Source organism: Schistocerca gregaria, chromosome 6 (genome assembly GCF_023897955.1).
Source record: "Schistocerca gregaria isolate iqSchGreg1 chromosome 6, iqSchGreg1.2, whole genome shotgun sequence".
Classification (NCBI taxonomy): domain Eukaryota; kingdom Metazoa; phylum Arthropoda; class Insecta; order Orthoptera; family Acrididae; genus Schistocerca; species Schistocerca gregaria.
Window position 1 is genome coordinate 329,602,788 of NC_064925.1, and position 17,845 is coordinate 329,620,632.

General features: G+C 37.4%; 1 protein-coding gene across 2 annotated transcripts in view; it reads right to left on the bottom strand.

Annotated features, from left to right (window-relative positions):
* Positions 1-3,531: 3,531 nt before the first annotated feature.
* LOC126278954 (1-phosphatidylinositol 4,5-bisphosphate phosphodiesterase classes I and II) overlaps positions 3,532-17,845 on the bottom strand; it is a 401,310-nt gene continuing 386,996 nt past the window's right edge. For both annotated transcript variants that reach the window (XM_049979233.1, XM_049979234.1), the window contains 2 exons: positions 14,459-14,590; positions 3,532-5,514 (listed from right to left, as the gene is read on the bottom strand). In XM_049979233.1, the coding sequence (XP_049835190.1) occupies positions 14,495-14,590 (96 nt within the window). In that variant the 3' untranslated portion in view covers positions 3,532-5,514; positions 14,459-14,494. The remainder of the gene's footprint in view (positions 5,515-14,458; positions 14,591-17,845) is intronic.

Genomic DNA, 17,845 nt, shown 5'->3' on the forward strand with positions numbered 1-17,845 from the left:
AAGACATGAGCCACTGTAGCTAGTCACGTGCTTCAATAAGTGCAGACAGAGATCATTCAAGCAAAATTTCTTAGGCCATTAATGACAAGTCCACTATTAATTTTTACTATAATAATTATTACATCATATTCTTTACACATGAAAAATACTCCTTAAAATTAATGCAGTATATTTTTATCTTTCTTCTAATTATGCATGCATATCTGTCTTTTGTAAGTATTGGTTCAGTAGTCTTTGGTTTACAAACTTTGATATTTAACTGACGCATTTTATCACATACATCTTATATTTTGTGCTTTTTTTCATGATGAAATGTTATAAACTAACAAAATTAAATATGTCACCAGGAAGAAGGATTTACTCTCCAGGTACTAATTCAGTATCTTGGAATTAATAGCATTACAGATAGTTAAATTACAAAGTAAATAATTCACTCTAGTTGCATTCAATGGATATCAAGAGCATACAGATATTTCTTTTAAAACAGCATTCAGTGTATATATTCTACAAAATTATTTCTGCCCCAGGTCATTTTTTTTTCAGTACTACATGAGCAAAACTATAGTGTACCTGCTTTTTCAATTGAGTGGAAATTTCATAATCAGTGATGAACAATAAAACACATACAGTAATAACAGCAGCAATACGAGAAACTCCATATCTTTATAAGAGCTTGTAGAGATTCACTTAAATATGGCAGCATGTCTGTTACCTGGTCCTAAGTTGTTTTATATAAATGTACAGAAAATATTATTCCAACCATAAGAAATAACAACAAGCCTATAAATACTTTAGGATTAATGGAGTTCTCTCACCAAAAAACAGAAGTGTTGAGTTGTTGATAGGCATACACAAAAGAAAGAAAACTTGCTAGCTTTTGGATTGATCCTTTGATGAGTTAGTGTGAGCTAGACACACACACACACACACACACACACACACACACACACACACACACACTCCTATGGTGTCACCTAGACTGACAGTGCCAATGCTATTTTGCAGTAGGTGGACTGGTTGTGATGGGGTTAGAATCAGGTGGGATGCATAGATGGAGGTGTCCGAAATTTACTGGCTAGGAACACAGGAGAGAGGGGTTGCAGGTATATGGGATGATTGGCATGGGATGACAGGGTCAAGGAAGGAGGAACTGTTGAGTGGAGAGTGCAGGGGCACTAAGTTACCTGGGATTGGGGCCATATGGTTACAGGAGAGGAGAATGTGTTGTACAGATAATTCCCACGTGCATATGTCAGAGAAGCTGGTGTGGAGGGAAGGATACAGAAGACTGAGATGAAGCAGCCTCTGAAATCGATCATGTTGTGCTCAACTGGCCATTCATGCTGGTGGAGAGCTGGATGGTAGTCATACCAACATGTGGCCCAGCCTCTGTTGTGTAGGGTAAGCCTGTGACAGGACTGGATTAGGAGGTGCTGGGTAGGTGGATTGGGCAGGTGTTCCACCCTGTCACCACAGGTTGGGAGTGGGAATGGTATAGGGGCAGTCAAGGATGTTCTGTAGGTTGGGTAGGCAACATTAAAGAACTTCAGGAGGCCTGGGAAGGATTTTGGGTAGCATATCACTAATTTCAGGGCAGAATAAGAGATAATCAATGAACCACATCCTATTCCAGGGCTCTGATTATCTCTCATCCTGCACTGAAATGAGGGACATCCTAATCAAGATCCTTCCCACTCCTTCTACAGTGGTGTTCCATCGCCTACACAACCTAGACAATATCCTAGTCCATCCCTATGCCACTCCCACACCAAACCCCTTACCACAAGGATCATATCCCTATGGCATACCAAGATGCAACACCTGCCCAGGCAACCCAACCAGCACCACCTACTCTTGTCCTGTCACAGGCTTATCTTACATCATCAGAGGCTGGGCAACTTGCGAAAGCTGCCATGTCATATACCAACTCTGCTGCAAACTCTGCACAGCCTTTTACATTGGTATGACAACCGACCAGCTTTTACCAGGATGAATGACCACTGCCAAACTGTTGTCAAGCACAAAGTTGACCACCTGGTAGCACAACATGCCCAATTTCAATTGGTGTTTCACAACCTGAGTCATCTGGGCCCTTCCCTTCACCACCAGCTTTTCAGAACTACACAGATGGGAATTATCGTTGTAAGATTCCCTCCACTCCCGTAATCAATCTGGCCTCAAAATAAGGTAACTCACTGTCCCCACACCCTCCATCCAACAGTTTCCCCTTTCTCAACCTCTCCTCATAAATCTCCTCACCTCATTTTCAGCATCTGTTGCTCTCCACTGGCCACTGTAATCGTGGCAAGCCATATAACTGTCACCAATTCCTCCAGCATTTCTAACCAGCAAATCAATCATCTCTCTCCGAGCCACAAACAATCTGTGCCCCAGTTCCTTTTTCCCTCCTTGCCTGCTTCCCTCTCCATCTATGCACCCCCCCCCCCCCACCCCCCACCCTTGAACTGCCCACAGAGGAACCAGTCCACCTGCCACAAAATAGCATTGGCACTGTCAGTCTAGTTGGCACCATGTTGGAGGGTGGGAATGTTTTACTGTATTTCACTCTATCTCACAAAGGGATAAATCATTAAGTTAGCAAGTTTTCTTTCTTCTGTGTTTGCCTATCAACAGCTCAACATTTTCGCTTGTCAGTGAGTGGTCTTCCTTTAACCCTTATGTATTTACATTCTACAAGAACTTTTCTACAGCCACAGCTGTGTAAGTAAGTTTTATGCATTATCTACAAAAGAAATCAAATCAAGGAGCAATAAAAGATCTTATTTAATGAAATAGAGGGAAGAAGAATTAACAGAAGACGGCACCTGGCATTTAAACAATATGAAGCAAATAACATTATGTATAGAAATTACTCTGCAATGCTTGTGTATCAATTCAGAATGCAACAACATTAACAATTCATTAAGGATGGTGCGGAGTACAGTGGTAATGCGTTGACCAGATATACAGGATTTTAGATGTGCAGTAATTTCTGAAAATAATAAAAAGCTATTTCCTCCTCCTCCCCTCTCTGCTTCATCAATGGACCCTGCTGCATTTTACACCATAAACAACATGCCAACGGCAGTTTTCTCATGTCTTCCCATGAGAGGAAGCTTTAGGAGTTGTGTAAGCCTACATTAACAAAATTAAGGCCAATCAGAAACCCAAGCATTATCCATAAAAAATGAACTGATTTTTCTATACAGGATAGCTGTTGGAATAGTAAGAGATCTTCCACATTTATGAGAAAGTATTTTTTCATTACATTAGCCTTCTCCCTCTGAGACTTCAAGCTCAGCCGAGTCTCTGAATAACACCATAAGGATGACCTAATGATAATATGGCAAAATCAGAGTCAATGACATGTTAGAAACATATGACTAAAAGTTCTTCCAGGATATATTGTTAGTAAATCTTCAGATAAAGGCTGGAAGTAATTAGAAATGGAATACATACACAACAACGGACATGCATCTAATTTAATGTAATTATATGTTCAAGTACTGTTTTGTTTTTTATGCTGCTGTAAAAAAAAAAAAAGAAAAAAAAAGCTAGGTTTAAATCTAAAGAAGCTTATCATGAGATGAGTTGTGTTTGTGTCACTTAATGCCTGCAATGTAAATACATAGATGGCACATTGCATTGACACATGAAAGAAACTTCAGATGTAATGTGCAGGACATCTTAAATATTATAAAATATACAAGAAATAGGAATAATTCTATTTGTATCTGCTTGGCTTCTAAAATTGTATTAAAGACATTTAATATCTATTCAGAGGTTGTCTCCATAAACACAAAAGAAATGTTAGTTAAAATCCAAGAACAATATATTCCATTTTCAACAATAGGTAGTGCTGTGAATGACTATCAAAAGGCTTAAAATCTAAATATCAAACAGAGGCTCCCATGGAAAACTCAGTTATAGATAAAATGAGATGGTATAATATTGACTGATATAGCACTAGTGATGTAATAAAAATGCACAAATGTCAAGCTTAAAATAATAAAAAGAGAGTGGAGGGTTCTATTAATAGGGAAACAATGTTTTAGTATGAAACATTTCAGTAGTACCATACTTTATATGAAATTAATAAGATGGTGGATACAACAAATCACACAACACACCGAAAGAAGAAAATGCCAGTTCTTTCTATTAGAGCACTGTAGAGCAAAAAGAAGTTAAAGTAATGATAGTGTACAAGTTGGCACATATCTAAGTAGATAACAAACAGAAACAGATCAAGCACAATGGATTGCACATTACAGGCATTCTATCAAACTCAAGCAAAAGCTCTAAAGAGAAGACTTTGCATGAACTCTATGAGATCAAAAGCAAAATAATAAGATATTATATTGCACAGCTCTTAAAACCTCTTTCACAAGGGAAAGAACTGACTACGGACATTGAAATACAGTAAGGGATGGAGGAGGAGGAGGAGGAGGAGGAGGAGGAGGAGGAGCAGGAGGAGGAGCATTAAAATTTAAATCTGTGTTTTTTAAATTGCTGACTATAAATTCAAAATCTCACAAAGTGTTCAATTATGCCAGTAATCTAAAAAGAAGTACATAATTATTTCTTAGCAGCATTCAACTAAATGTGGCATACCACAAGAAACAATGAAGGCATTGTGTTAAATAATAAGTGACAAGGGAACCCTGTGTCATTGTAATACTAGACACACACAGTGATGAGTGGCTAAGCGGTGCACCGGGCTCATGTACTCTTCATTTTCCTTATAATAGCATGATCTTTCAACTTTATAAGAAAACAACTACAATCAACACTAGAAAGTAGAGTGTAATTACTGTAACACATTGTGTTAATATGTTGCAACAGACTTAATTTAAGACCCATTCGCTTTCTGGTCATTTAATATAAATACAATATGAATGGGATCTATTTTTTTGAGACGACATGCTTATTTTTTTTAAACAGTGTTGCATGCTTCTAGCAGTCTAGTTGCTATCGTCTTTATGTACTGTAAAAACCATCACAATGAGTATTTTATCATCTTATAGCTAAATGATGCTTTGGTATAATATGTACAATGATGTTTAATGTCACTAATCTTAGCTAATGACAATACATATTAAGTCGTAGCTATAAACAATGCTTACAGAGTATTTAATGACTGGTCATCTGTGCTGCTTAGCAGCAGCTAGAAATTTTAAAGTGTGAGCCACTAATACAAGTTATTTCTTTACTTTTACAATAGGAATGGGTATCCTTTGTAGCAGCTACTGATTGTCCTAACTTTTACCGCAGATTCTTAAACTTTAAGTATACAATGATAGTTAAGATCTTGCCTCCGCAACCCTTCAAAAGGGATGTTACATCACCGAGATTCATGGCTCCATCTCCATTTGTCAATGTTTTTTCAATAGTGCTGATGTGACCTGCATTTTCAATATAATACTGAGCTGCTGCTATTGCTGTTACTGCTACTGCCAGGAGTGGGTTCTCATCTACACTCCCCAGCATGCAGTATGGCAAGACACCACATCAAATCTGAAAAAAAGTCTAAATGAGAATAATGTGCATGGTAAATAACTCAGTAAATATTGAAACAAGCATCTGTCTGTGCATTTCACCTCCATCCCCCAACACACATGGCATATCACAAATACTTAACAGCCCTTGAGGGCAGATTTCACACCAGTTCAAGGATAGAAGTTCATATAAATAGACATGTGTAGTATAATTAGACACGTGCAAAGTTATTAATCACAGACCAATTTGTGAAGCACCTGGGTTAAAAAAAAACTCATAACAAATATGCAATATGTACTCCATTTGCTTCTAAGCATAAATACACTTCAATATTCGCTATTGGATGAAAATCTTCCTGGATCAAGCCATGCTACACACCAAAATCTGTTATGGATTAATTAACGTATGGACTTATGCCCACTCCCCTCCCCACCATAGCATATTTTGCAGATGCTATCTACAAATACTCAACCTAGAACACTTTTCCATCTGTGATGCACCTCTGTAAATAAGAGGAAGCCCCATTATATTTTAGTCACATTGCTCAAATGTAGGATCAGTTTCATGATGTGTATATTGCTGCATTACCATCTGAGGGGCCACATAAAACATATTTTTCTACAAAAAGACATCCATAATGCAAAGATACTTCATCAACATGTCATGGAAGTCAGTGAATGGAGCAACATTTAATGATCCAATAGGTACATATGAGTAAAGAAGCAAGCAAAGGGTATTCTGAACATCCATTATGTGCATCTGATTCAAAAAATTGTGAAATGTTCTTTCTTTAACAATTAAAAATCAAAGGATTTTGAGACATACACTTATTATAACCCCTCTCCCACCACACACACACACACACCACACACACACACACACACACACACACACACACACACACCATTCTTTGAAAAGTTTGCAAAAGTATTTGTGATACGCTCTATGTACTTAACACTACTGCTAATATGAAACACTCAAGGCAGACCATCATCATATGTGCACAGATCTCAAGTGCTAGCATGTCTTCACAGCAATAAATCATCAGTGAAGATACAGTAGAGCATCAGCAGATTAAATTATATTTAGTCTGTCACTCAAAGTCACAACCTTGTCCTTCATGGGAAATGTTATCACCACTAGAGCAGGTCATATGTAGTTGGCAATTCATCCTTACAGCTCAATTATGCCAGCCTCACTCTCCTACTTTCCAAACTTTGCACAAGCTCTCCTGCATAGCTTGCTGAACTAACACACAGTAAATAAGGTATTCTGCAGAAAAATAACAGTTGTAGGTTTACTTTCTACTTTCAGAAGTAATTCTCTACTCAACAGCACAGCGTGTGCTGTTTTGAAATTTCTTGGAGATAATAATAAAGATGCTGGCTGTCTCAACAATCCGCTGCTCGTCTTTCAATTGGATGCCACTTTGGTGACTTGCATGTTCTCAATCTACTGTAGTAATCCTACTGGAGAAAGTGGTCCTATTGTTCAATATTAAATCAGAACCATGTGAGGTTCTTAGTGAATCTTCAAATCACTGTGAGGTGAAGACAGGGTGAAATAATGTGTGGTCTGATGAAGGTTCAATCCCATTACCTTTTTCTTTACTACTAGACACAGAGCCTGACGCCTGGCAGATTAAAATAGTATGCCACAGGGACAAGTTATGACACACCCTCACAGCTTAAGTTCTACATGTTTCTCTCTTCCACTTTCCAGGGGTAATGTTCTGGTTTCAAGTCCCACTGTGGTACACAGTTTTTGAATGAAGCTGTAACATAACCCAGGGGATGAACCAGTAGTGGACCCTGGTGTCCAGCAAGAGGCTTATGGTGGTGAGTATACTTCTTGTATTGACATATCACATTTGACAAACAAAGTTTCACTAGATTTAACACTTATTTACATGCAAGATTTGTATTTAATCTGACTTTGTTTCTTGTTTTATTAAATAATCTCTACATTTACTTTGCTGTAGATGTAATATAAAGGATAAGAAAAATTTCCCAAGATTATGTGTTATGCAACATACAGACAGCCCAGAACTCATAAATGCACCTTACACGCCACTGTTGGTATATTGTGGTAGAATCAAGCGTTATACACCTCATGATCTCTCCAATGCCAATAGGTATCAATATTTTTCTTTGTAAGATAGGAAGCTCACATACAACCATGTATATCAAAATTACATATGTGATGCATTGCTGTTAATATTTTCTGTGATCAGGATAATTTTGAAATTTTAACATGAAAATATGTAAATTGATCTTACATGAAGTTTTATGTAATGAGTATCAGTTAATCTAAATAGTGTCTTTGCCAGCAATATAAATGATTTAAAATCTTTGTCCTAAAAAATTTAATCTTTGTGCTTTCTCTTGGAGTTGATGGTATGAGCTGTAAGAAGCAGTCATGGTTGAGTTTTAGTGAACAGCAGTCATGCTTTAGTTGTTGTAGAAAGCAGTTGAGTTTTAGTTATTGTAAAGAGTAAGTATACGTAGTTGGAGTCTGTAGCTCAAGGGAGTGAATGGATATTACTTTTTACAAACAAAACAAGTGAAATGTTTCAAAATACGAAAGTTTAAAAGCAAATTTTTATAAGCCAAACAAGTGAAATGTTTCAAAATACAAAAACTTAAAAGTGTGAACATTCTTCATTTCATAGTTAGTGATCCAATGGACATTTGAAATCCTGAAAAATTATAGATTTCTTCGTACAAGAATGCCTCTAGTCCATCACACCACTGAGAAGAACCTAAATAATCAGCTAAGTAACAAAACTTTACAGGATGAAATTTTCACTCTGCTGTGGAGTGTCCACTAATATGAAATTTCCTGGGATATAAAAACTGTGTGCAAGACCAGGATCAAGCCTGAGACCTTTCCCTTTCTTGTGCAAGTGCTCTACCAACTGCGCTACTCTAGCATGATTCACAACCTGTCCTCACAGCTTTACTTCTGCCAGTACCTCATCTTCTACCTTCCATCTCCTGGGTTTGAATCTCAGTCCAACACACAGTTTGAATCTGCCAAGAAGTTTTATCAAAACTTCAATTCATCACATTTGGCATATATTTCAGTTTGACTCAAAAATGACATACGTACCTGCAGTGAGTACATCATGAGACAGATATTTATTACTGAACTGGCATGTTACAATGAGCACTCCACTGTCTTCTAACTTCTTGCTGTTTCACTTGATTATCAGGGGCGTACAAAAGAAAACATATGAAAAAATGCTGTGGGTATAACTGAAGTCTTTACTCAAAAGTAATTACCAGAGGCCTAAGCATAACTACCCCACTGTTTCACAAGCTGTACGATCTCTGTTCCTAGAATTCCTGTGGCTGTGACAGGAGCCAATCTGAGTTGAAAACTTCCCTCTGAGATGTTCTTCTCGTGGACCAAACACAGAAGTCGCAGGCCCAGGCTGTAGTTCCCACTTGAGGTTGGCCATTACATTTGTATGTGACCTTGGAGACATGTGGATGCACGTTATTGTGGGGCAGAATCATCCCCTCCATGAGCATCCCAGGCTATATGCTCTTGGTGAACTTGCATAGGCTGCAGAGTGTCTCACAGTACATGTCACTGTTAACAGTTTTTCCATGCTTGGGGAATTCGAGTACCAGACATTCAATGTCAAAAAAGGGCAGTGAGGATCATCTTGTGTGCTGAGCACGTAGCTTTGAATTTTTAGGTGGAGGTCAAGGTACTACATTTTTGTCACTAGATGTTCTATCCCAAAGCAACATATGCAAATTTCCACTGGTTTGGGTGTTAAAAGGTTTTGCATCTTATCATTTGAACACACTTTATGTTTCTCTGTATTGCTTTTTCCTTCCATGCAGTTGGTTTTGGTTACTGGGGCAGCACAAATTTCATATTTATTTGAAGTATGGTAGAACATAACATAAGTTACTGTGATACACCAATATTTACACTTCAGTGAGCACATGCAGTTCCGTCTGTTGTCTCAGCCACTTTGTTGTTGCTTCCTGAACCTGATTATCATCTGTAAATATCATCACATTTAGAGATAAAATGCTATTAAATCTATGTGGCATACTGACTGTATGTTTTTGACATATTCACAAGTGCCTGATGAGTGATCCAGGTTTTACTGCCCACAATACCAATCAGAATATTGCCTTCTTGTTCAGTTTTCAGAAAAGCATTCAGCTCAGCACAACACCAGTGCATATTAACAACAGTAAGGTCATGAGATTGGATTTCTTGGATGTGGGGATGCTGCACATTATTTCAGATTTAGAGTCAGTGACACATTTAGAAGTAACTTCATGCATGACTCATGGAAATGTGCTGGGATCTTTGCTGCTAATGTTGCATATTAATGACCTAACAGACAATGCCACTAGTAAATTCATACTTTTTTTGGAGATGATGAAGTTATCTATAATGATATACTACAAGGAAAAAGTTAAACAAATATCCAATCGGACCTTGTTAAGATTTAAAAGAGATGTGCAGATTGGCAACTTGCTGTTAATGTTCAAAAATTTAAAATTATAGTTAAAGCAGATTGCAGACTTTGGTTCACTGGTAGGATACAGTGAAAATGCAACCAGTCATTAAAGACAATTTCCATTTTTAATGGCTGCACTGCTGATGGCACATTAAAACTCTTATCTTCCTTCCTTCCTTTCCAAAGGAGAGTGCTAGCAAAGCATTCATGTGACCCATCTTAAAATATTGCTCATACATCTGAGACCTTTATCAAATTATATTAATTGCATATACTTAATGAATGTCAAGAAGGGCAGCAAAAATAGTCACAGGTTTGTCTGACTCTCAGAAGAGTGTTATGAATTCCAGAAAAAAAACATGTACTGGCAATGACTTAAAGACAGAAGTCAAAAGTCCTCCTCCGGCATACTGCTCACAAAGAGATGATTAGGCTAATTACAGTGTGCATAGAGGCATTTAAGCAATCATTCTTACTGCACTCCATATGAGAATGGAACAGGGCAAAACCATATTATGTGGTACAACTGAAAGTACCCTTTTCCATGCACTTCACCGTGGTTTGCACATTATGCATGTAGATGTAGAAATCATAGCACAAATTTTACATCAAGACTAATTTATAATCAGAATTTTATAATTGGTTCTTCCAGTTGAATTACATTTGTGTCTTTACTTTCCAGACACTCTCATTAAGGTCTTACCATGTTATCTGACATCTTTGTATCCATTTTTCATGTTTTCTGGAACTATCCTTTCTTCCTGTCTGTGTGAAATGTGGGATACTCTCTATAGAAATTAATGCCCACACAGATATAAAAATCCTTGGGCAAACCACATATCAGTATGACAGGAAAGGAAATATAAATACTAATCTTCAATGTTTGATTGCTACTTATCATAAAGAAGACATATTTTGTTGCAGACAATCACAATTAAAAGATGCTTACATGAAGCTTTCAGCCACAGCCTTCATCAGCAAAAGATAAACAGAGAAACATACACCATTCATACACACAAGCAAGCACACCTCGCACACACATGACCACCAACTCTGGCAGGTCAGGCCAGTCTGATAAAGGCTGTGGCCAAAACCTTTGTGCGGGTGCTGATATATCTACATGGAGTTTCCATTGTTTAATTTTCAATCTTTAGCATTATGAAAACGATAGAGTGCTACTCTCTGTAAGGATGACACACTACTTGCAGACAGGCACAATAACAAGACTGTTACATGTTGAGCTTTCAGCCAAAGCTTTCTTCAGAAAAGAAAACACAAACACCTTCACACAAGCAGGCACACCCACTCACAGATGACCTCTAACTGTAATGTTGAACACAATCAGCAACCCCAAGATAGCAGTACACAGGCTGGGGGAGAGAAGGACTAGATGGCAGCAGGACAGGGCTGCCAGGTGCAGAGTCAGGACAGGGGGCAGAGGAGAAGGAAAAGGAGATGAACAGAGATGTGAAAGACCAGTGGGTGCACTGGCAAAGAGCAATGAACAGTGAGGGTGGAGGAAATTGAATTGGGAGGCGCTAATAGGACAGAGGGTGCAGAAACTGTTGGGTGGGGAGTTTGACACGGAAAGGATGGCAACTCTCAAAATGTAAGAACTGTTGTTTGTTAGTGGACAGAAGTGTGTAGCTGGCCTTCAGTGAGGATGAGATCAACATCACCGAAAGTGGCATGTGATTCAGAGTAGGGCCATGTGAAGTTTAATTGGAAGAAGGTATTCAGAGACTCCAGGAATTTTAACTGGTCAGCCTCACTGTGAGCACATATGGCATAGATGTCGTCAGTGTATCTAAGCAAAACCAGGGGCTGAAGGCTTATAGACCCTAGGGAAGCCCCCTCCAAGTGACCCATGAAAAGGTTGGCATAGGAAGGAGCCATCCTGTTTCAAATGGCAATAGTCCTGATCTGTTTGCATGTCTTCCCATCAAAGGCCAAGTAACTGTTGGTAAGTATAAAGTTGATTTAGGTGAGCAAGAAGGATGTCACAGGCTTGCAATCACTTGGGCGTTGACTGAGGAAATGTTCAGCAGCAGACAGATCAAGCAGAGGAAGGATGTTGGTAAAGAGGGAGATGGCATCAATGGTGACAGGCAAGTTTTGTTGTGGGAGTGGGACTGGCACCAATTTCAGATGATCTAGGAAATTGTTGGTATCTTTAATATAGGAGGGAAGCCCTTGCACTATGGGTTGCAGGTGTTGATCAACTAAGGCAGATATATGTTCAGTGGGTGCTTTTAAATCAGCAACTATAGGATGACCATGATGATTGGACTTCTGGATCTTAGGAAGAAGGTAAAAGATGGGGGTGCTTGGTTTGGGTGGAGTGATAAGTTCTATGGATTGAGGTGTAAGTCCTTGTGAGGGGGCCTGAGATTTTTAGGAGGGATTGCATGTTGGTTTGAATCACAGAGAGAGATTCTTGATGGCTTGGCATGAGATAAAGGATATGCCAACATCAACAGCAACCTCTCTGATGGTGATTCAGCTATTTTCCAGAACTATTTTCTTTACTTCTTTGACACTGTCATCAGTAATTGATGTGTTGAATTATCCAGGGATGTTGTCATCTTCTTTGTGTTCTTATCCCTCTTCGAAACATTTATACCACTGGTAGACTTTTGTCTTACTCATAGAAGACTTGCCAAAGTCATGGGCAATGTTTTGAATGCATGTTGCACTTTATTCCATTTTTCAAACAAAATTTAATACAGATTCTTTGATCCAAATTCTTGAAAGTAAAAGTTTGCTGAACACTCAAAGACATGTATAACCTTTCTGACTGTCAACAATAAACTAAATATTCAAAACATCTGAAACTGCAAACATACATCAGGAACATGTGCACTGACAAGATAAAAAAATTGAAAATCTGATGTAAAAAGACCAAGAAATTAAAAAATTCCAATTACTTTCTGATCACACCTCATAAACTCGGAGCTTTGATTTTCTATATAGTAATAAGAATTTATTCCTTAGATTTCCTAGGTCCACAAGTGTTCTTGGCCCCTAGAAGAGATTTAAAAGTGCACTTCAAGATAACAGCTAAATAAGAGATATACACCATTTTATATCAATTTGCTTTCCACCTTTTCAGTACAAAAAAATTAATTTGCTAACAAGTGTTTAACACATAAGTGATTGCAGGTGAAAAGTAATGGCATGATACAGTGGTCTTGTTATTGTTAAAGATAACATTTTTGAACATTAATACACTTACAGTTGTGGTTCTATAAGGGATGATCAAATGGTTTCCATTTGAGGGCATTGCTGCAGTATATTAGCACTAACATATACCAAGGGATTAGTGTAGCATTTGTATCTTTCTTATGTGAGTGCAGTAAAGGTGGAAACATAAAATGTGGTGACATTATTACCAAATGCATCCAAAAAGTACACATGCATCACAAATGTTGTAATGCAGAAGTTAAGCCAAATCAAGTGAGAGACACTAGAGCACCTTGTGTCCTGATTTTTTCCCATGTGATTATCACACCTTCAGATCCTTTGAAGGGTTGATGATTCCTGTCAGATGAGGATGTGCAGCAGACAGCTACAGTCTTCTTCATGGAGCAGGCTAATGTGTTTTGCCAAAAGGGTATCCTCAACCTGGTGCATTGATGGAATGATGGCTTAAATGTTCACAGCAATTTAGACTGATTTGCATACTGATTCTGGACTGTACGACCTTCAAAGGCAAGCTTTTTGATTTTCCATTATACTACACTTCATGGCTTGTGTAGACACTCTAAACTGCAATTTTTTTTTGCATTACACATCATGAGAACTTGCACATTTTTCACAGGACTAGAACACTGTCACTTCAAGATAGAGGAAAGACATTACCTTACTTCTGTTGTCTACTTCATCAGGAATGCTCTCACTGACAGCAAAGCATGAACTTTGTGCAGCATCATGGTGAAGCAACCATGCTTTGGCAACCTTTGAGTGCACACACACACACCCATTTTCTACAGTTTTTTTAAAATAATTTTAATTAAAAAACAACATCTCAATACTGACACAAAATTTCGCCAATGTAATTACACTACCATTTTAAAACTCAAAAGTGTATCCAAAGAAGGCAGTCAAAATACCCAGTAAAATAATATTAAATAAAATTTCACCTGTCCTACAATGACCTGATTAAATGCTACTGATTTTAGAAGATTATTCTGCCATCTGCAGGCATTTTAACAGGGATGATTACAAACACGTGATAAAAAATAAGCTATCAGCCTCAAATTTTACTTGGGCTGTGGCACTACGAAGCTTAGTATCAAGAGTCCAAACACTGATTGTGCAGTGCAGCATGCCACATCCACCATAGATAGAAAAGAAAAAAGGAGATAAGAAAAATGACACAAGTGCTTGGATGATGTCAACAGAAAGAAGTAACCAGTTAATTATTAAACTAAGGGATAAACACCACTTAGTGATTCTTGATAAACTAACCTTTGGTTTTCAGCACACACAAACTTGTTAGACAATTCATTGGGCAACATCAAAGTTAGCCTTTGCAGCCTTTAGTTCTTCTTCAATTTTAGCAAAACGTCCCTCATATTCTTTCTTTAGTGCTGTTTGTGCCTAAAATAAGAAGAATAGCAATCAAACAAGCTTTGTTTTTGAAAAGCATCTGCAAAGGAAACTATTTATATTACAACTCAGTTAAATTTCAATAAGAAGTCCCATTGCCTGTGTATTAGTCAGAGAGAGAGAGAGAGAGAGAGAGAGAGAGAGAGAGAGAGAGAGACATAAAAAAATTTAAGTAATTCAATCAATTAAACATACTGCGGATGTGCGGATGTATATTTGTTCTAGCCTTGTGAGACACCCACACAAAGCCATCAAAGAGTTAGTTCATTAAGTTCATTACATATTCTATACTCAGTTTAAAAAACAAAACAAGTAAATAGTCTAAATAATTACAGATTTCTAAATAAAAATTCTTCTGTGGAGTAGGAATTGTCTGAAAAGAACTTTCTCAACTGATTTTTAAATTTAGCATTGCTGTTTGCCAGGCAATTAATATCACTGAATAAACTACCAAAGTTTTTGGTTGCAGAATTATTTACCTGCTTGTAAGCTAAAGAAATTTTTAACTAAGAAAAGGGCTTGATGAAGATCTCTTCTTTTTTTTTCCCTTCTAGTACTGGACATCTTTATTCTTTCTGAACTCAGATAGATTATTAACAATAAGTCTCAAATGTGGAAAGGACAGACTGCTGCTCACCATACACAGGCATCACGGAGCCGCAAATAGGCACAATGAGAAAGAAAGTTAAAACTATTTCAGCTTTCGGACAAAAATCCTTCTTCAGAAGTAGAAAAAACTTGACCACATTCACACAAGCACAACTCTCTCACACACACATAGCCAGTGTTGTCTTTGTATTCTAAGGCCCTACTACATCAACCATGACCAACAGTTTAGCTGGGGTGGATAGTGGTGACAAGGAAGAAATGTGGGGTGGGGAGTGGGAATGGACACCAAGGTAGGGATGGGATGGCGGAAGATGCTAGTGCTACTTGTGGGAGCATGTAGGGACTTTGTTGGGTCAGGATAGGGCTGCTAGGTGCAACGTCAGGAGACTGGTACTACTGGAGTGGGAGCAGGGATGAGTTTAGGTAAGCGGGCGACAGGGACTAATGAAGGTTTGGGCCAGGGGGATTATGGGCATGAAGGATATGTTGTAGGGAGAGTTACTGACTGTGTAGGGTTACCAGATTACCCATTTTTACCAGATACCATCAATTATTGAGATCCTTCCCTGACCTCTCACTCAGTTTTGGAATTTTTTGCAAAACCACCTGTTTTTTAGTAAACAACTAGCTATACCCAGCGAACTTCATTCCGCCTCTGAAAATCTTTATATGTTATAGCTGACCTGGCATACGTTGTTTTGCCATATAAATTATCTCTAGTCTATAAGAATAATGTATACATGTAACACAATAGCCATTGTGACAGAAACAATAATAATGGCCGAAAACTGTGTAGGGAATGAGAAAAGGCTTAGGGGGAAGTCTGGCAGTATCAGCCACTATTAGTTCCAGCATTTTTATGGTAGATCATGCAGATTTAACAATTGCAGCCGATACACGGCTCATCCATGAGCACAGAAACATAGCAGCAATTTCACTTAGAAATGTGTTCACCAGCATTATGAATAACACCAAGTGCACATGCATCGATTTTTACCGTATGTAAAAATATTATACAATTACATTATTTTAGAGGAACAAAGGAGCGCATAGGAACTTCTTTGTTCCACTAAAAGAATTTGATTGTACGATATATTTCTGTACGATAAAAATCGATGTGTGTGAGCTAGGACTAAATGTTGGTTTGGCAAATGATGCATGCTACCTAGTTAAACTTCTTGGTCTAGTTAGGTCGAGTCAAAGAGGTATATTCGAGTCATTGCTTTTGGTACGTTTTCTTCAATTACCTAACTATTGAATAGTGAAAGACTATCACAGGTAGACACCTGGCGGGGATAACTGATCAAGTGATAATTGGTCAGTTATTGACCGGGGTTGAAAATTATTAAATTACTAAAATCGCTATTAAAAAACAGGGTTTATGGTAGAAGGGTGAAAATTTAGAGTTGCGTGTATTTTGTAATGCCACATCATAAAAAAATAAAAATAAAAAAAATATGTCCAAAAAATAAGAAAAAGATTTTTGGGGTGGACCGCCCATATAACTTAGAGGTATGAAAAACAGATTATAACCGATTCTCAGGCGTATCGAATATACATGTAAAATTTCATCAGAATCGATTGTGCCATTGGTCAAGTAATAATTGATCAGTTATCAACTGGGGTTGAAAATTATTAGATTGCTAAAATTGCTATTAAAAATAGGTGTTGTGGGAGAAGGGTGAAAACTGAGGATTGTGTGTGTTTTTTAATGCCACATCATAAAAAATAAAAATTTTTGTCTAAAAAATAAGAAAAAGGATTTTGGGGTGGACCACCCTTATCACTTAGGGGTATGAAAAATAGATTACAACCGATTCTCAGACCTACCAAATATACATGTAAAATTTCATCAGAACTGATCGAGCTGTTTTGGAGGAGTATGGCAATTAACACCATGGCACGAAATTTTTATATGTAAGGATAAAATACATAATTTATTTATCACGTCAATATATTTTGAATCCTAGCTCTGGTAGCACTCATCCAGGAAATTTATTGCACTTTTAATACTTGTTTTGTAAATGTATTTTGCTATGATTTTTTTGCTTAGCTTATCTTTGCTGAACTCTGCTTACAGTTTACAACACCGGATCTCTTTACTCTTTGTTTTCTCTTTGCTTCTGTGAAGACATGGTAAACAAGATCAGATTAATTGTGAAATTGTCAGAGGACCCTTCACATTGAGGACTCTGGACTGGCTAGTGCACTACAAGATGTACAGCATATAATTATAGGAATCAGGATGCCAAAAGAGTCTGAGTTTAAAGATAAAACAGAATTTCCTTTGCTGCACCTTGGCAGAATAAACACAGAAGCAGAAGGTATATCATAGAAGTGAGTAATTTATCTTTATAGTCATATTGTCACTTACTTGTCTATTCAATTATACACTTTACATTGTTAACATAATAATATAACACATGTAGATGTTAATATGAAAATAATATATTACTATTATTAGTTACAAATGTATTATCAATTTGATAGACATAAATTCAATCCTTATTAACTTATACTGTTGCCATTGTTAAGAGTTGTGTGTGTTTAAATTATTATAAACAAAGAACAAAATCTGTCTAGGAGCTAAATAATTTTATAATGATTTTACAGTATATTCTTTCTTCTGCAGCTATT